Genomic DNA, 20,030 nt, shown 5'->3' with positions numbered 1-20,030 from the left:
TTGACGATTTTTTATCATTCTTGACATAATGCGTCTCTGTCCACAGCACATTTCAAAACATTTTAATTCATAAAAATAAATAATGAGAACATGAACTCATCACTGCATTTGCAGGAATTGTAAAATCTTTTTTCTTATTAACTCATGAAGCAGCCTTACGCAATATTTTTATTCTAATAGCTTATCTTTCCCCACACATATGAGCTGTGATCATGCACAACGAAAAAACACGCAAGAATTAAATCTTGAATGGCAAAACTGTATGGCACAATGTAGTGTCAACTTAAACATAAATATGAACAATGTATTTATTGCAAAGTTAAACCATTACAGTAGAAACAGTTTTACTGCTGCTTTTAAAGTAATAATATTAACTTTACACGGCAATGCGGAGCTACAGTGAAATGATAGAAAAGACAGATGCATTATGTGTTAGTCACTTAGCCTCATTTGCGCAAACTGGACGCGCCCGCGCCTCGCTAAACACCTCATCTGCGTGTAACTTCGGCCATTCTCAGTGGTGTGACTGGGACACTAACTCTGCTTGTCATCATAAACAGATAATCAGATTGTGATGTTTATTCCCGCTTTATTAATATGCGGATGAATATGCTGCCTTCCACCGTTTCGACACACAGCTCCATAACCATCTCGCATGTGTTGATAGGCTACTCGTGAGGTGTAACCGGGTCTGTAACCAATCAGATAGCGCCGTGGGCCGGACATTGAGCAAGTCTGCAGAGTGGTGAATACAGAGAGTCTGCGCGCGGCAGCTGTATCAGAGCCAGCCAAAGCAGCGCATTTTAAAACAAAATTGACTTTAATCAAACCACGGATCAGTGATATGTTTTGTGATCCGTCTCGCCACTAGTGTAGTAGCACTGATCACTTTGAGGGGGGGATAAATTTATCCCCACCGGGGATAAAAATAATTAAGCAGAGGCAGGGATACATTGACCAGAAAGGGGGAAATCCCACGCATCCCCCCCGGCAAATCGCACCCTGTATATTTGTATATATTATGTACACATACATGTACACACACACACACACACACACACACACACACACACACACACACACACACACACACACACACACACACACACACACACATATTCATTGCCGCAGCAAATTTAGCTGCAGTGCTATCGTGTATTATGTTGTGCTATCTGTCGATTTTCTGTGCTTTTCTTTGCTTCTATTAATGTAAAGCTGCTTTGAAACAATCACCAATTGTGAAAAGCGCTATATAACAAAAATTTAATTGAATTGAACTGAATTGAATTAATTTGGAATTCCACCATGGAAAAAGTGGGCCGGTCTTTGGCCTGAAACTGCCGGGCTGAAAAGTGGCCCCACTCTGGCCCTGCCTGACACTGCCTCTACATTTCCTGCCCTGCGTTCCAGTTCGTTTTTTATGACCTTCCCTTGATAACTTCCCTCAGTCTCGTTCACTCAGAGGTACGTCATTGTTGTACGAGTGCCCACTACTGCTAGAACACTTGAAGTAGGTTCAAATAGATCACCCTAAGCACTTGATCACATGGAAAGTGGAGACCGCCCCCTCCATCATTTGAACTGTGCAAAGCGCGAGTTGCTGAAGTGACGTCACAATCGTGTTGCATTGTGGGATATGGAGCTGCATGAAGTGTACATATGAAGTAGACTCCCTCGGTCAAAATCGAGGGAGCGAGGGTCTGTCCATACAAACTTCCCTCGTCCACTTGACGAAGTGGAACGCACTTCAAAATGGTGTCAGGGATTCCCCTGATGGGAAGTGTTTAGGGAAGTTCGTGAGTGCGTGTCTAAAACTGGAGTGGAACGCACCCCTGGAATATTCTGTGGCACAAAGTGCGTTTCTGCATGAAAGCGCCCTCTGGCTTTTGGATGTGGCGGCATTTCACCGTAATCAATTAAAATTAATTAATTGAGAAAACGAACATTTGCACAATTATTTGTCACAGCTTTAGATACTAAAACATAAAACCATTCATAGAAAAAGGCTACTTACAGGTGACTTATAAGCGGGCAGTTTACATTTACATGTACTAACACACAATTACACACCAAAAGAAATCATGACAAGAAAAATAAGAACTGTTTAAAAAAAAACTACTGTGATAGGATAAGGAAGCGCTCTGTTTTGTGCAAAGTTATATTCAGTCTTTTAAAACTAGTAAACTGTAACTTTTGCATGACTTTTGACGTAATAAAACCTAATTTAAACTAATTAATAAACCCTATTTTGCTGTACACACACTGCCAAAGTTTTGTAACCGCACGCACTGTACAAGAACATATATTATGTGCATACCAGAGAATGTATAGCTCAGGTAATGCATTGCAATTAGTCACAATGTGCATGCGTGGAACGTATATGTGTACACGTACAAGTCAAATAAATTATGCTTTGCAAGGCTATGCGTTCGACCATGTGCATATATTCACATCCAAACAAAAGTTATGGTACAGGTGATATCAGGTTTAATTGTTTGTGAGAAATATGCTGTTTAATTGTGATTTTAGAGATATCGGTCTTTCTCCATTCAGGTTGATAAGGCTTGCATGACTTAAATAACTGCCTAGAGACATCGCAAACATATACAGTAGGCCTATACAGATTTCTTACATACAGCAATGACTGTAGCTCACAGAAATGACCCCCATATTCTGCCACACAGTATGTAACTGTATCTATGTAAACTGTCAAAAAGTTTTTAGGAGTAATTTCCCAGCAGGCCTCACCTCCGTCTGTGACTTTTCTCTCATCAAAAGATCATCTACGGTATCACATTGTTCCCGATTTCTTTACATTTTTGCTCTGTCAGTTTGAAAAAAGCCTATATTACAAAAAAAAAATAATATCAGTATTAAGTTTTCAAACAAGCAAGCATTTTGGAATGGTGATTTATGTATGAAGTACAAGATTATTATTGCAATGAAGTCTCTCTATACATCAGCAATAAGCAGCCCAAACTCTGACTGCAGCCAGTAGAACAGCAAAAACGATTGGTTTAGACGACTGGAGAGTCATATATGCTTTAGCAGCAAATTTTCTGACAGCAGTGTCAAAAGAGCTGAGTATCTGTTCTGGCAAGACCTGTCTCATTACACTGAGTAGCTTTCACGGTGTATGCCTCAACCTCTCAAAACTTATACTGAATTTCATCAACATGAGGACATATAGCTACACTTCCTCTCCATGAAGACTGCAGTCAAATCTGAGAGGTAGTGAAATGCTAAACCACTGTTTCGGTTAACTATTTTAGGGGAAAAAATTAAGCGGGGAACAATCTTTGTGACAGAACTAATCTATTTTAAAGACTAAATCAAGAAATGAGAAGACAATGACATGAATTGAACCATTTGTGTCAATTAAATTGAGAAATGTTGTATCCTCTAGTGTGAAATGACCTACTAACTACAGCATACTGCATACTACATGAACCAAAGCAAAGTATACAGTTTATTATATAGAACACTGCTTTCTATAAAAGATAGTCAGACAGACAGAAACTACTATACAGACTTTTTAATATAGCATACAACGACCTGGATTAATGATATGTGAAAGCAATCTTCAGACCCGACCCTGTCTAACCCACAAGGGCCTGCATATCCCAGCACCTAATAAACATCATATACCAGTAAGGACGCATGAGGCTCGGTCAGGATCCTGTGGCAATAAATCCCACAAATTTAGTTCCTCATGCATGCTAGCAGAAAAACTGGGCTAGTAGACCCAGCTGAAAAGATCATGCCCAGAATATCATAACAGCAGTCAAAGCTCAGTGCTATATGGAACAAAAGAAGAACTGTAAGAACAATTTTAAAAGGTGACAAGAAATAATTTATTTTCTTTGCAAAAGATGTCTGATAGCATCTCAGTAGTGATCTATGCAGACATTCACATTAATTGCGTCTCTGTGTTGACCATAATGAATAAAATATCATGCAAAGAATGTGATTGTGCCGTCAGGATGTTATCACTTTCTTCACATGAGTAATAATGGCCCATTAGCGCAGCTGCAGGTTACTCATTACTGTGATTGTCTGGGAAATGAGGAGCTTGTGAATCTATTTGTGCTCTAATTGTTGAGGGGGCGAGGAGGACCTTGGCTGTTCTCAGGTCCCTGAATATTTGTACTTCCTTAAGAACCATGGGAGATTTTTTTGCGTTAGTGTGGGCTTCTGCCTGCACATCATACTTCAGAAACCCTGAAAACTTAACACAGTGGGTATAGCATTCAGGATCAGAAAGAACTTTCTAGATGTGTAAGCGTAGAATAGGTGAATAAATTTAAATCTTTTTAAAGTCCCTCTGTAGTTAATAACTTTATCACAACTCTTTGAGCATCATAATAACATATTTTAAAGTTTTCCTGTGACAGTAATTCATGCTTTAATTTTAACTGTACACCCTTTCCTCATTTAGTAAACACGGATTATGCAAATGAGTCCCCACCTCTGCTTAATCGCACAGCTTGGACCATAGATATATATATATATGAACATAGATGCTACATTTGGCAGTTTCAAACATGTGCTAATGCTACTGATGCTAAGTCCAGTTTCACAATGCATACATGGGTTGCATGGTAGCTGCACTAATTGCATCAGTTAACGCTGATGTTAACAGGTTAGAGCATTCACACTGCACATGTGAGCAGCCTGTGCTCGCATCAACGAAGCAGAAGAGCTGCAGTCATTTCAGCACAGAGTCTATGCATCCATAAATATCTATACAAAGAATAGGCAACGTCGGATCTGGAGTGTCGATGTCCTGCAGATTTTAGCTCCAACCCTGATAAAACCATGCCTACCTGTAGTTTTCAGGTGACTTTTTAGACCTGGATTAGCTTGTTCAGGTGTGCTTGACATCGGCACTCACGGGGCGACGTCCCGGTTGCCTACCCCTGATCTATGCCTCAAACTACTGCCTCTTACACTCTGAGGCTATTTTGGGGATTTGGCCTACCCAATTTCAAAAGCTTCCCATACCCACAAGCAGAGGTGCACATACAAAAGTGTAGTATCATTTTACAGGAAACCCTTTCATTTGACATAAAACACTGTTAAAAGTGCTCAACATGGTTGTATGTGTTGTCAGTCCTCTAATAAACACAAAAATAAATAGGCGCTTTTTGATGTTTTTTTTTAACATTTTTTTAAACAACTAAAGTCTGTATTTAAAAGTGTATAACTTTGGCCCTGAGTGGTAAGGAAACCTGCAGATAGTTTTGTTTGCAGCTTACAGAGAAAAAAGGAATTTTTTCTCTATCATAATAAATGCAAAAGTTATTTTACTCCAACTGATGGGAGGAATAATACCCTTTTTGTATTTAATTTCCGCCTAAAAATATTTGAATTGCTCCCATTATCACATACAGTGGAATAAATGCAATATCTTTATATCATTTTGCAGAAAACCCTTTGAATTTACATAAAAAGCTGCTGTTTGTGACAAATATTGTTATTTATGTTGTTTTTCATATGATGAAACACCAAATTGTCTTTTTTTATGTTGTAAACACTGTTTTTTGAAAGTGAATAACTCTGGTTCTGTGTACTCTAGCAGACTGCAGACAGTTCTGGTTGTTAGCAGCAGCAGACAGTAGGGCTGTCACTTTTTATTCGATATTCGAATATGCATTCGAACATGACGTGAAATATCCGTATTCGAACTATAAATAAACCATCCGGTTTTTAAAATGCCATGTGTGGCGCATTTTTTATAGAAACACCTCGTAATAGGAAGGAGGCTGAGAGTGAGACCGACGACAGCAACTGTGCGCACGAGAGGGAATCAAATGGGACCAAAATGAAGCTAATGTGCATGTCAAGATATAATTATAGTTTGTATATAGAATGGCATATTGTTTATAGTGTTAAATATTAAAGCAAAATAAAAATACGTGTTAAAATGTTCGCATTATGAAATTAGCATGTATGAAGGTAATAGATATTCGCATATATTCGGATACATTGCATGATATTCGAAATCCGTTCGAATTTGATTTTTCTCAAAAGTGACAGCCCTAGCAGACAGTAAACACCCAAAAAAGAATGAACTCTTTAGCATGTCGCACTCAAAAGATATTCTTATTTTACTGAAGGGTGTGAAAATAAATTTTTCATATAAATATTATTTTTTTGTTTTGCACATATAATAAATAGCAAGGGATTAATTATGCACACAACCAAAGAAAATGCTGTGAATGGACTCATTGTTTAGAGTAGGAACTAAGATAAAAGATGGTGTAGCATTTGTTGCTATCTGTTCTATCTGAGGCAGTTCACACTCAAGTTTCCCATATGTTTACAAAAGACGATTTTTTTTACCTCATTATTCATTCAACAATTGTTGGATATGTGATGGTAACAGAACAAAAATAACGATGTAGCATCATTCCTGAGAGTGAGAGCTTTCATTTGATATAAGACTTGCCCATGTTTGTCATACTGTACTTGAAAAATATGAAATATGTGAATATAAAATCATAAAAAATTGTGGGGGGGTGATAGTGTAAATTAAGTGTAAATAACTTTCTTACAGTAAAACATATCTCAAAGTGATGCATATCTGCAGAAAGTAGAGAGTCTAAGCTTTCAAACAGTATCTCATATGTGGTACTGGGTCCATGACAGACCATTAAAAATTAAAGGAATATTTTATATTAGGTGAAAATAAGATAATTCTGGACCCGGTACAGGGTCCACAGAGTCAAACAAGAAGGTGTGTTGAAGTGAAAAACTTCAATTTTATAGAGAAAAGTCTAGTTCTTGGTGATGGATAAAATGACAAAATATTCCCTCTCCCACCATCATCTGGTTAAAGTCAGCAAAACAGTGTAAAGCATCTGTGTAAACTGATTCTTATTTTAGCAAGTGCACTAATCAAAATCAGTACTGTGCAGAAATAAAACCATTTTAATGCTTTGTGCTCGTAATTATGAAATAGCTGTCATAGAGTTTCTGTTTTTAGCTGCAAACTTTAAGAATGTTTCCGTAAACATGTGCAGAACGTTGTGGCACCTTTTTATTTCAGAGCCTGCGTGCAGTTGGCTTAGTTAATTGCATCTCATTTCAGCAGATTGCACATTCGTGACTACCCAGAAACTCCATTTGGTTATAATGCCAAGGGACATGGCAAATTTAATTAGTGCTAAAATAAAATGAGCCACAGAGAGGTCCCGAAGAGAGGCAGAGCCGTAAAAGAATAAAAAAAGGTGAAAAAAGAAAGTCCTTTTTTTATATCATGTTAGGCGTTTTCATCCATCTTATTTCATTTACAACAACATATCTCAAATAGATCTGATGAAAAGAGCATAATCAATGATGGTTATGTGATGTCTGATGGTTGCAGAATAAAATTCACCACGGTCCACATTCATACATTGTTGCTGTCTAATGTATTTGTCTAGTACTGTCACAAAGGCAGGTTACAGGTTATATTGGGTACATTTTTTCACTAGAATGGCTTAAAGGTACCACTAAACATACTTAATGCTACTGTACTGTAGTAAATAAACACAGGCATGAATGCCCGGCCAAGTGTACATCTTTAACTTAATGGCACATTAAAGCCACTTCTTTCATTACCGGGGTGGTAACAAACCTCAGTACTCAAGGGGGTCTTAGAGTTACCTTCAAATGTCTTTGCCATTAAGCAGAAGCATTAGTGCTGACAAACTTTCACTTTCTTAACAGCATGCTTTTGAAAGCCCAAAAGAGAAGGCAAGTCTAAGAAAAAGACACGAGAACTCTCTCTCCCAGATGGGCGGGCTGCAACTCTCCATTTCTATCAACTGTAAGTGTGTCTCTTGATCTACTCTGACATAGCTGACCTTTACAGGTCCTGCGTTGCACTCACGCCGCTCTGTGCCGGGCTGGAAAGGCAGAGAAACCAGGCCACCACACTGCTGGCCCATCATTTACACCAATTAGCCCTGCATAACAATCTACTGCACTTTTTGGGTTTAAGATTATGCAATACTACTGAAAGATTAAAGCAACTTCAACTGTGTAAGCAGCATTTCGATAATTGATTTTGATAATTATATATCCATGAAAAGACGCCTAGTGATCCATCTGAATTGTGATAATCTGAGCTGGGTATCACGATGAAATTTTCATATAGTAACCACTTAGCATACACGGTTCAGAAAGCAACTGCGCGTGATGTCAAAAGAGATTTATTTGTGTCTCCGGGTGTATATTTAGAGAAGCAATGAGAAGCAGCATTCTGAAAGCAAAGCACAGTGAGAGACAGTGATGATTTTATGTTACATTTTGGACATCAAGTCTGTCGCATACAAGCAGCAAACTGGCAGGGCAAGTCAGCTGACTCTGAAGAAATGAATCATGTGGCTATGGACTGTTTTTGGGGTGTGAATGTGACTGGATTTCTCCTCAATGAAAAGAAACGCACCTCTGAAATTTCCTTAAAGCCAACACGCATCCTATCCATCTGTTTTTAACACATCTTATGATCATTAAGAGGAAATGAGGCGACATTTTCGTTCATTACAATACACTGAACCATATAGGAATTGCTGCAGGCTAAGCAACTAATTAACTTGAGCCGTTTGCTTGGCAAATGTTTAAATAAATGGCTGGCAAACAATACAAGGCGAGTTTTTCCTAAGAACAGAACAGATACAGATGCATTCAGTTGTGTCAAATGTAATTCATGAACTAATGCATTAAAACAGCAAGTAGCAGGGGATGACAAGAAAACAGTTTTATATTCCATTTACAACAACAACAGCATTCACAGGCAGTCAAACCACATATGTCTTTTATTCGCAGGCACTTATAAAACTGAAAGTCTGCATGTTTGTACCGTATTAAGCCATAATTATACTTAGCAAACAGCTAAAATAACTTTTTAATAGCTTGCTTGTCCAGACTGGCGCTGTCAAATTTATAGATGGGAATGCTTGACAGCTCGGCTAAGCTCAAGTTTATGATACCTCATTTAAAGTTCATTATTGCACAGGCTCTCCATCATTTAGATGAGAATACGGAATCTGAGTAAAAGGAAATTCTGGGAAAAAAGTGGCCACGGATTGAAAATACGGTCTTGTCCTCCAGTCATTTTCACTAAACTAGTTATCTCTTTGTTTTGCATTTCAATGTTTTGCCATAAATCATGTTGGGTGATAAGTGATTTAGTCTATTTTGAATGTGGTTAATAATATTACACACACATCAGAGCCACAGGCAATAAAAAACTCAATTACACTGCCTTTTCTGAGAGGGTCGTAATATTTCAAATCATATGGTAATGTGGGGAAGATCCATCTCGGAAGAGAAGACTAATGTTGGATCAAAAATATATTATAGAGTATAGAAGAATATACTAAATAAAATATAAAGACGTAATAGATGGCTGGGGTTTGGAAAACTAACTCACAGGGGACATAGGCAAGACACCACAGAATTCACCCACCAATCTTATTTGGAGACACTGCATTCTTCAGCATAGTATAGGCTTATCATCAGCAGTTAAAATATAATTAATTTTTTTCGGAGGTTAAATCATTTTGTCGATCAGAGTAAGAGATCATATCTACAAGGTATGTTGCCAGACCTTTGACTAAACCTCCAAAGGTTGTGGTCTACATTGCAGATTTTTCAAGCCAAGAAACGCCCACTTAGACAGGGACTGTATGACATGTAAAGTTATCAGTCAATCATAAAATTAAAAAAGTTAACTAGACAAAGTATACTTGAGAAAAAAAATATTTCAACCCTAATCTCAAGCAAAAAGCATTAGCCTATTTAATTTATTATAAATGTATAATGTCATATTAAGAATAAGTTTTAGGATTCGAGAAAAATGACGTGTGCTACAAATGTGAATAAGAAAGTGGATTAAGAAATGAATAAGATTAATAAGATCAGTTCGTGCACTTTTTGTCAACTTTTGAACAGAGGCAGAGTGACAGGTGAGTTGTATTTAGCTTGCAGTGAGGAGCGTACCTCTTTCGATTTGCATTTTTCTTTTTATCCATAACCACTGGTACACAGTTGGTCAGTTCCGTCCAGTCGGCGTGCAAACCGCAACTCCAGCCAGTTGAAAACCTCGAAAAGAGCCACGACTCCTGTTTACCGGGCCGGTGGCAGGTGCATTTCTTCTGTCCCGGTTTGCAGTCGCACGGTTGCTCCAAACGAATATTCCTGACCAGATGCCTGCCAAACGTGGTGCCTCCTGTTTTCTGAATGTGCAGAAAAACGATCACATCATCTCCCTTAATGTTGAAATCAACATCGCGGGTCAAATCTCGCTCTGTGAAGTTAAATTTAGACACGCATTTGAGTGGGCTGTCATCCTCCGGGTCCTGGTCCCGGTACATGTCATCGGTAGTCGGGTATGAAGTGGACAGACCGATTCCAACGAGTTTGTCTCCTGTCTTGAAATGACAAGACTGACTGCCTGCCGGGCAAATGTACTGATACCCAATCGTGACAAAAAGGATGGCTAAAACTGGGATAAAAATCCATTTATTAGGTTTATCATTCATTTTAACACAAGGCAAATATTAACGCAATTAGTTTGAATCATCATCTCCTCTCCAGATCTTCCAGGACGTGTTATCCAAACCAAAAGCCCCATGCCACATGTTGATATGGTAAAAAGATGCGCAAAAGTGTGACGTCCACCGTGAAGTCTTCACATCAAACTTGCTCTTTGACAAAGTTGCGCAACACTGATTAAGCCCCACAAAACATAATGAAATAAACGAAGCGATTCTTCTTATGTTAATACAATAAAGTAAAAGACTGAAAAATACTACCGTCTGTCCGATCTGTGTAAATTAAAGCGTCTCGCTAATTCATAATCTGCTTTATTCGCGCACTTGAGCTGAGAGTCTGTCCTCCATACATCCCGCGGCGCGCATCAGCGGGATGATGCGAATGATGTCAATGAGAAACGAGCGGATCAATGAAGAGACAGGAACATCAGTACCACCAGCTATTTTGTAGCACGCGCACACTTCATCTGCACCTGCCCGCGCACATGTACCCAGACCAGAGCTCTGGTAGCAATAAACCTTACCGAGAGAACACGTTGTGGCTTTCATCATTTCTCACTGGTTTTGCGTGTCTTTATTAAGAAATATGTCATTTTTTAAATAAAAAATAGTTATGTCATCATTTGGGATCAGACAATAATGAGATTTTTTTGAAACCTACTACAGCATTATTAGATTAATTTCCAAATTATGACAAATTCCAGTCAAATTTGAACCTTGTCATAGTAGATATTACTATAGTAAGTATTAAATATTAAATAGTAAGTATACTATATAATCATTTACCATAGTTTTTCAATTCATTAGTTAAAGGGATAGTTCACCCAAAAATGAAAATTCTGTCATCATTTACTCACTCTCATGTTGTTACAAACCTGTATAAATTTCTTTGTTCAGAATAACACAAAGGAAGATGTTATGAGGAGTGCTTGTACGCAAACCAATCAGAGGCCCCATTCACTTTCATAGTAGGATAATAGAATACTATGGAAGTCAATGGGGCTTCTGATCGGTTTAGTTACAAACATTCCTCAAAATATATTCCTTTGTGTTCTTCAGGTTTTGTAACAACATGAGAGTGAGTAGCCTAAATGATGACAGAATTTTCATTTTTGTGTGAACTATCCCTTTACCAAGTGAATTGATAAATACTTTTATATAATATTTAAATCTACAAATACTACAATATACTACAATGTAGGCTACTACAGTTAACAAATGTAGGCTAAATACTAAAGTATCCTACAGTATACCCTACAGTTTATTTTATCATTTTATAATTATTATAAAATAAATGTCTATCTTAAAATAGCCCATAGAGTATTTGCTTGCACTGTATGAAATGTTATTTTATTTATCTATTTATTTATTTAATTATTTACATTTAATTTAAAGAGTCAGACCAGGTACAACTTTACAGTACTTTACAACTTTACAAAAATACAAATGTGTTTATCTAAAGCCTTATCTAATCTAGGAAAAAATTGCCTTGGTTTCGTATCACAACAAATTAGCCCACTGGCCTAAATGATAAACTGGTATATTGGTTAAATGTGGAGATTCACATACATACTGTTTTTGTACAAGTATTTGTTTAAATCGTTTACTTACACATGTCTCAAACATAACAGTCAACCAGCCCAGAAGCTCTACCGTTACTTTACCACATTAATTACAATTTAGTTGTCCACAAAGATGCCTGAACAACCCAATACAACAGACAACCTCCAAAACGCGTTTATGTTTAAAGATACTTTATCATTTATATAATACACTACCGTATGCTGAAATGTTACCTTGTATTTTTGTAAAACAGGTGGAAGGAAGGTTTAATTTCTCCATCGGTAGATGAGGTCATTATAGATGTAGGACCCCTCAATGGCGGCGTCCTGTGAAACCGGGGTAATACAGCGGCTCACGGTCTGATGTATGTAACTGTTATGTTTTCATTTTTACAGCCTGTATCATAAGAGCCTGGTTCATTTGTCACTTCTTTGAATTATATGTTGCTATTGAAAGAAAATCTGGGAGGACTTGAACTGTACGCCACAAGCTATTTTCCATGTATTGTTTAGTAATTTATTAGAAAAGCCAATGAAAATAATAGTAACCTTCACCCGATTTGTATAATTTTTAAAAGAAAACGGATAATGAGGCAGACGTCTGCTTTAACATGAAAATAGTTAACTTTAATAGCAGAGCTGTTTGCTACATCGTATCTTTTTGTTGTATATACGTGGCGCTTGCTTGCCGAGGTACTGAGTTAAAGTATTTTCTAGAATAACGTTTATGAATAAATCGTTAAATACGCTAAATATTCGCACACACCAGAAAATGGAAGACAACTGTCAATTGTTTTACTGGTAAATTTTACCCACGGTAAGTTTATTTTTGCTAGTCAGTTGCTGGTTAAACATACTTCGCTTTTAACTACAAAAACGCTTTTAGACATTCTTGCACAGGTTAAATAAGAGTATAGTAATTTAAAAAACTGTCGATCATACAGCATCGTGTATGCACCCTGTATGATATGTGGTAAAATGTACACATAAGTGTCCAAGTTTACCCTTACAGGTTTAGTTATAGCAACCTAAATCTTATTAATTGTTTGAAATTATAAAATCAACGTTTCATAATTTCTAATAATTTTAGTGTTTCATTATTAAATCAAATAATGCAATCAATTTAATTTATATTATAAAGTGGCATGCTTTGCATTTTTTAGCATTGTCTGATCATGAGGGTGGTCTTTGTTATGCTGGTCTTGCTGCTGAGGGTCCAGCATGCACACTCAGCATCTAAAGGAGTAATCGCCAGTCTTCAGGCCAAATGGGCTATGACCCCTCTGCTGCTAGAAACAAGGTGGGCTGGGATCATAATTCCTTACTTTAATGCAGTATTTCAATGTGCTTAATTTTTAGCTGGTTAAAATTATGTGTATTTATACTGCTGTTAAGATTTCAGGCTTAAATGTGTGTGAATATATATATATAAAGGAAAATGTAAATGATAGATAACGTTTCAAGCTTAAAACAACTGTTATTTACAGAAAGGCCAGTCGTGAGAGCAGTGACTTAGCACAGTCTTGGGCCATTTGCAAAGACAGTGTATAGGGGCCTCTATCCACACTACGTATCATAGCTTTTTAAATATTAGTTTATATCAGTGTTTCTCAAAGTGTGGGGTGGGCCCCACTGGTGGGGAATAGGAACATTTCAAGTGGGGCGTGACAAATGGGAAATTTGTTAATTTTGGTCATTGGTAATTTTTGTGCCAATCTCTTCATTCCTTTAGTTATTTATCTATGTGATCTATGTTTAGAGTAAGATAGGAACGTTTATCACTGGATTGGAAACAAGTTATTTCTCATATGTATAGAAATGCAGATTAACGTTCTGCAAGCATTTATTTACACATCACAATATCCGCAAATTAATTAAACAACGCCCCTGCGTGAGAGTGCATTCAGACTTTGCCCCAAACAATGCACACAGTAAATAAGTTGTATTTTCTATTGACAAGACCTTCCGGTGCCTTTGAATTTGATCAACACTTTGGATTTACACCCACTTTGATCCCTCTGTTATTTGTGCTCTCTTGTATTCATCAGTGCGTCTCACAATTGTCTTGCATCTGTTTTGTTGTGCAAATCTGTTATTCGGCAGTGAGTTCATCAGAGAGGACAATGATGAGAAGTTCTGGCAGTTTGTCGATACTGTGAAGGAGTTAACTGTTTACAAAAGTGGAGGTAATGACATTGGTTGAAATTTCCTCTTGTCTGCAATGACTCATAATTCAACTGAGTGGTTTTCTTAATAGCTCATTGCTTGCTTGCTGATGTTTTGTTTAATACAATAATATTTCATTTGTACATGCATTCTTGATTATTGATATGGTTGTGGGGGTGCTCTAATTAATTGGTGTAACTATCAGCAAATATTAATGCAAGAATATGAAATATAAGCTGCAACAGTGTGGTGTCTCTTGCTTTGCTGAACTAAATGTGCATGGAAAGTTATGTAAATATTTATATTCTGTTTCAGAGTCTGTCCGGTCATATTATAACCTGATCATCAAGAAGGCTGGACAGTTTTTGACAGACCTCCAGGTCAACCTCTTGAAGCTCTCTCTGTCTCTCAGGGCTTATTCACCAGCTGTACATGCTTTCCAACAAGTATGTTTTTAAATATGTGCGTCTTTGTTTCATGTAATAATGGGAATCTAATGCTAATGTTCAGAAGTGCTTTTTTACCCTTTTGATGATTCAAGGTATGCATTTGATCAGATTGTGCTTTCCTAAAAAATAAACTCTACACTGGAATTTTGAATTTGTTTTGATCCATTTGCAATGGCCAATACTACGTGGTTTGATTTTTTTAAAAACTAATTATCTTAATCCGTTCTTCTCATCTTGTAGATAGCAAGTGATGAACCTCCTCCAGATGGGTGTGCTACTTTTGTGGCTGTCCATGGTCAACATGCCTGCAACACCAAGGACATGAAGAAGCTCCTGAAGACAGCTGCTGGCAGGTAATTGTCTCTTACAGTGCGTTGTATAGGTATTTGGGAATAATGTACTGTGCAACTTGATTTTAAAAACATTATGTTTCATTTCAAGTTCATATTATCAGCTAAGGAATAGTGCATTTTTATAGTGCATGCTTGTTTTAAATTTTTACATTTTCTGTGTTCTACACAGGCCAAGACCTTATCTATACAAGTCTGATCACCGGTACCCAGGAGTTAATGGGACTGACCTGCCTTTAGTTGTTCTTTATGCTGAAATTGGCACTAAAGAATTCAGCACATTTCATAAGGTGCTGTCAGAGCGGGCACAGGAAGGCAAACTTATTTACATGTTGCGACATTTTGTGGCTGTGAGTATTAGCATTGCAGTTTCACCTTTATGTATCCTAGAGATTTTATATAAATTCATTAAATTACCATTATATGAAATATATTAAAGGGGACATGTCACAAGACTTTTTTAAGATGCAAATAAATATTTGGTGTCCCCAGAGTACATGTGTTTTAGCTCGAAATACCCCTATAGGTGTTAAAATGCCACTTTGTATGTGTGAGCAAAATTTTTTGTCCTTTGATGCAAATGAACTGATCTATCCAACCATGGCAGCGCCATGGTTGGATAGTCCAGATTAAGGGGAGGAATTATCCCCTTGTGACATCATAAGGGGAGCGAAATTACCTATTTTTTCACAACCCTACAGAAAATGATTTACCAATGGTTGATATTTTTCACATTTTCTAGGTTGATAGAAGCACTGGGGACCCAATTATAGCACTTAAACATGGAAATGTCAGATTTTCATGATATGTCCCCTTTAAAATTTTAAGTATTAGTTGCGAAAGACAACAATTTCTGTTTACAGGAGCCGAAAAAGCAAAGAATGCTGTTGTCTGGATATGGTGTTGAACTGGCTATAAAAAACACTGAGTACAAAGCCATCGATGACACACAGGTTAAAGGTACCACACAATGTCAAAAGTTGCTTTTTGTTTAGCAGTTTGTTTTTCTTCTGTTGAAAATTGGCATCTAAAAAGTTAGAAATAATGCTGCTTTTAGTTAGATATTCCCCAACAATGGTCTTATTTAAGGTATTTATTCTTTTCACTAAAGCTGTGTATTTGGTTGTGTTAGCTATAACAAACAAAAAGAGGTTACTTCTTTTTCACAGATTCCAAATCAGCCACCACAGATGAAGAGGATGAAATTGAAGTCCAAGGTTTTCTGTTTGGTAAATTAAAGTAAGCAGTTTAAGTTATTATTTTTGTAACTATCCATCCTTTTTAAATGAATATTGAAATGTGTGCTCTATTTTACAAAAATGTTATAAGGGCCAGCTTCAAGCAGCAAGCAGATTATTTCCAACTATCATTATGTAAAATGATGTCTCAAGTCCTTCTCCACCTACAGAAAGTCTCACCCGGAACTTAAAGAAGAACTTGGTGAGCTGAGGAAGCATCTTTTGGAAGGCACCAATGATATGACTCCTCTTAAAGTGTGGGAGCTTCAAGGTGGGCAGGCTGCAGTTATTGATGGTCCTCTCTTACAGTTTGTCTGGTGTCCAGCAAGATTAAACCAATCCTCATGGGCTGGGGAGAACTGTCCACTTGATGAATTGGGATGCAGCGAGAAGGTTGCAGTTTGTACCCCTTGCTTGGTGCAACGATATGTCCTGCTCCTGTTCGAACATTTGAACAGATGCTCATGTTCACAGCCAAGTGCATTTTTGCTCAGTGAGATTTGAAGCAAAAATCGCTAAATATGTGTGCTGTTAGAAAAATGAAGCAATTTAATTTCCTTGAAGTTAAGAGCTCCCCATGATGGCTGTTGAAACGGTCTGTTGATTTTGTAATGACTTTGGGTAGAGCTGAATTGTAATAGCCAGTAAATTTTTTATTTTATTTTACTCCAAGCTATTTGGAATAGCTTTAGGGTCATGCTGCATGCATGTTAATCACAGTTTCCCATTATTGAATGTACATTTCCTAATTACAGTCTAAGAAGTGTTTAAAGAATGTTAATTGCTTAACTTAATAGATTTTTTTTAATGGTTTATATTACGCATTTTATTATAAATGGTTTAATGTACTTCATATAGATATTCTGCATGAGTTTATTGGCTTCTCTGAAATACGAAATGTCTTTTTTATCTTTCCGACAGATCTCAGTTTCCAGGCAGCATCTCGGATCATAAGTGCACCAAAGTTTGATTCCCTCAAACTGATGCAAGACCTCAGCCAAAATTTCCCCAGCAGAGCCAGGTGCAAAGTCTAAAATTCCCTTTTGATGTATCAGATGGAATCCTGTGTGGAAGTCACAGATGCATTTAAACTGTTGTTTGCTTTCTGAAAGGGAGCTATATTAAATGATTTTTAATAATATCTTCATAATTTATCTTCATCGTACTCAGGCAACCTATATGTAGCAATATTTGTTGTAATAAATGTCCTTCTACATATATGTAATAGCACAGACCGACTGTATACACAGAATGTCTCGGTCATTTTTAATGTGTGACTGTGACTTTGCTCTACTGCTGCTCCAGACATCTTTATGTGCGGTGTTGAGAGTTTGCAGAGTCAGCATTATTGTGCTTTACAGTTTGTCAGCATAGCTGATATGGCATCTAAGGCAGAACAGGTTTTCTGAGATTAAAATGAGTTTTTATGACTGGTCTGGGATGTTGGAGAGAGCTGGTACTGACTGTACATGTTTTACTGTTCCCACAGATCACTGACGAAGGTGGCCGTAAACCAAGAGATGAAGAAGGAAATAGAAGAGAACCAAAAGGTGTGTTTGTATGAACTTTCTCGATGAGCACTTTCAAAAGTTTTAACAGTCAAGTTTACTTCAACCTGCTTGTTTTTTTTATACATCAAGGGGCAGTTTTCAGGACAGGGAATCTTTAGATTTATTGCAAAAAACATTACAGGTTTGCATCTTGAGACAAAACAACAGCAGTTTTTAAATTAAGGCAGCTCAAACATGCCACTTTAGTTGGGGAATAGGATAAGCTCTGTCCGGATGGAAACTGCCCCAAATGTGTCATACCAGGATTTCCAACCAATTTTACACCTCATGTTCTCAGTTTAGTGTTTAGTGTCAACTGAACTACAGGAAGCATTTAAGATTTTACCCTCAAATTTAAAGTCACCCGATCTTTATTTGCAGAAACTGAGTGACTCAATTGGAATCCATCCTGGAGATTCCAGTCTTTTTATTAATGGAATACACATTGACCTGGACCTTCATGACCCTTTCAGGTATAATCCCAGTACATAATTTTTATCTGTATATTAGTGCACATACTAATGTTTAAATAAAGAAGTGCTACTTTATGTTCGTTTACTGGCACTGGTGCCAATATTTTGCTAGCATGTAAAAGCTACTTCAGCATGTGTTTTGTGTGCTGATCACATAACTGTGTACTTGTCTGGCCTGTAGCATCCTGGATATTCTCAGAGGAGAGGCTAAGATGCTTGAAGGTCTTCATAACCTTGGCATCAGAGGAAGCAGTGTCAGTAAGTTTCAGTTTTTACCAACGGCTAACACTGTGGAGGACAGCTACGCTCTAGACATTCGTCACTCAGCCATAATGGTGAGGTATACCAAGTGTGCTTTGAAAGAAATTAAAAAGCATTTGTTTTTTGTCTCCATATTTATTTGTTTCAATTTAATATAATTTAAGCTTTCATTTAAAAACACATGTACCTGTATGAAATAGGACCGACCTTTAAGCACATGTGTTTCTGGTTAGAAATGCATTATAGAGAAACCAAACCCCAACTTGATAAAATAAATGGTTAAAACAAAGTCAAAATATCCTAAGATGTCTTTTTTAGTTTTTCTTTTTACCCCCACCCCCCCAAAACACTAATCTAATGCACAATTTTCAGATGATTTATTAGCGTTTACTTCATGCTCATTGCAGAGCTGACTGGTTTTGTTGAAAGCCCTAAACACAATCGAAATCTGTTTGGATTAAAGAAATGCTTTAGAAATTGGGGATGATATATTGTGACACTTTTGTAAATGCTTGTTTTTATGTGGTTTCTAGTGGGTTAATGATATTGAGAAGGACTCCACTTATCGCCACTGGCCCTCAAGTCTCCAGGAGCTTCTCAGAGCAACATTTCCTGGTGTTATCAGACAAATACGCCGTAACTTCTTTAACTTGGTAAGTCTCCTTATCTGTGACTTCCAGCTGAGAAGTCCAACTTTGTGCAGATTTGTTTTTGGCTGTTTGTTCTCTATATTTCTTCTGCGAGCAGCAGTATCCTTTCAGACCTGCTATAGACGTGTTTGTGTGCATTAGCTTATTCTAATTTAAATATGCAGTGCATTTGAATATGCATTTTAATGCAGTGCAGTTTCTGTGAAATGTCAGCTCATCCTGCGATTTTTGGATGTCTGGTTTATTTTTAAACGAGTGAGTGAGTGAGTGACTGCGCGAGTGAGTGAGTGCGTGAGTGACTGTACGAGTGAGTGAGTGAGTGAGTGAGTGACTGTGAGAGTGAGTGAGTGACTGTGAGAGTGAGTGACTGTGAGAGTGAGTGACTGTGAGAGTGAGTGACTGTGCGAGTGAGTGAGTGACTGTGCGAGTGACTGTGCGAGTGAGCGAGTGACTGTGAGAGTGAGCGAGTGACTGTGCGAGTGAGCGAGTGACTGTGCGAGTGAGCGAGTGACTGTGCGAGTGAGCGAGTGACTGTGCGAGTGACTGTGCGAGTGACTGTGCGAGTGACTGTGCGAGTGACTGAGCGAGTGACTGAGCGAGTGACTGAGCGAGTGACTGAGCGAGTGACTGAGCGAGTGACTGAGCGAGTGACTGTGCGAGTGACTGTGCGAGTGACTGTGCGAGTGACTGTGCGAGTGACTGTGCGAGTGACTGTGCGAGTGACTGTGCGAGTGACTGAGCGAGTGACTGTGCGAGTGACTGTGCGAGTGACTGTGCGAGTGACTGT

At 37.7% G+C, this 20,030-nt stretch overlaps 2 protein-coding genes across 4 annotated transcripts in view; one reads left to right on the top strand and one right to left on the bottom strand.

The window, feature by feature from the left end:
* The window catches only part of hs6st3b (heparan sulfate 6-O-sulfotransferase 3b), a 66,611-nt gene extending 55,607 nt beyond the window's left edge, over positions 1–11,004 (bottom strand). Inside the window, exon 1 of the mRNA XM_065251674.1 lies at positions 9,991–11,004. Within this exon, the coding sequence (XP_065107746.1) occupies positions 9,991–10,532 (542 nt within the window). The 5' untranslated portion in view covers positions 10,533–11,004. The remainder of the gene's footprint in view (positions 1–9,990) is intronic.
* Positions 11,005–12,402: 1,398 nt separating this feature from the next.
* uggt2 (UDP-glucose glycoprotein glucosyltransferase 2) overlaps positions 12,403–20,030 on the top strand; it is a 40,419-nt gene continuing 32,791 nt past the window's right edge. For 2 of the 3 annotated variants that reach the window (XM_073811915.1, XM_065251677.1), the window contains exons 1-14: positions 12,403–12,471; positions 13,270–13,406; positions 14,210–14,292; positions 14,588–14,718; positions 14,962–15,074; positions 15,244–15,421; positions 15,935–16,031; positions 16,241–16,310; positions 16,480–16,580; positions 17,231–17,330; positions 17,799–17,859; positions 18,241–18,332; positions 18,514–18,667; positions 19,127–19,246. In XM_073811915.1, the coding sequence (XP_073668016.1) occupies positions 13,282–13,406; positions 14,210–14,292; positions 14,588–14,718; positions 14,962–15,074; positions 15,244–15,421; positions 15,935–16,031; positions 16,241–16,310; positions 16,480–16,580; positions 17,231–17,330; positions 17,799–17,859; positions 18,241–18,332; positions 18,514–18,667; positions 19,127–19,246 (1,425 nt within the window). In that variant the 5' untranslated portion in view covers positions 12,403–12,471; positions 13,270–13,281. Of the gene's footprint in view, positions 12,472–12,559; positions 12,924–13,269; positions 13,407–14,209; positions 14,293–14,587; positions 14,719–14,961; positions 15,075–15,243; positions 15,422–15,934; positions 16,032–16,240; positions 16,311–16,479; positions 16,581–17,230; positions 17,331–17,798; positions 17,860–18,240; positions 18,333–18,513; positions 18,668–19,126; positions 19,247–20,030 lie in introns of those variants that run through there. The other variant, XM_065251678.2, reaches the window with a different exon arrangement.

Source organism: Paramisgurnus dabryanus, chromosome 15 (assembly GCF_030506205.2).
Source record: "Paramisgurnus dabryanus chromosome 15, PD_genome_1.1, whole genome shotgun sequence".
NCBI classification, from domain to species: domain Eukaryota; kingdom Metazoa; phylum Chordata; class Actinopteri; order Cypriniformes; family Cobitidae; genus Paramisgurnus; species Paramisgurnus dabryanus.
This window is presented reverse-complemented; position numbering and strand designations above follow the sequence as displayed.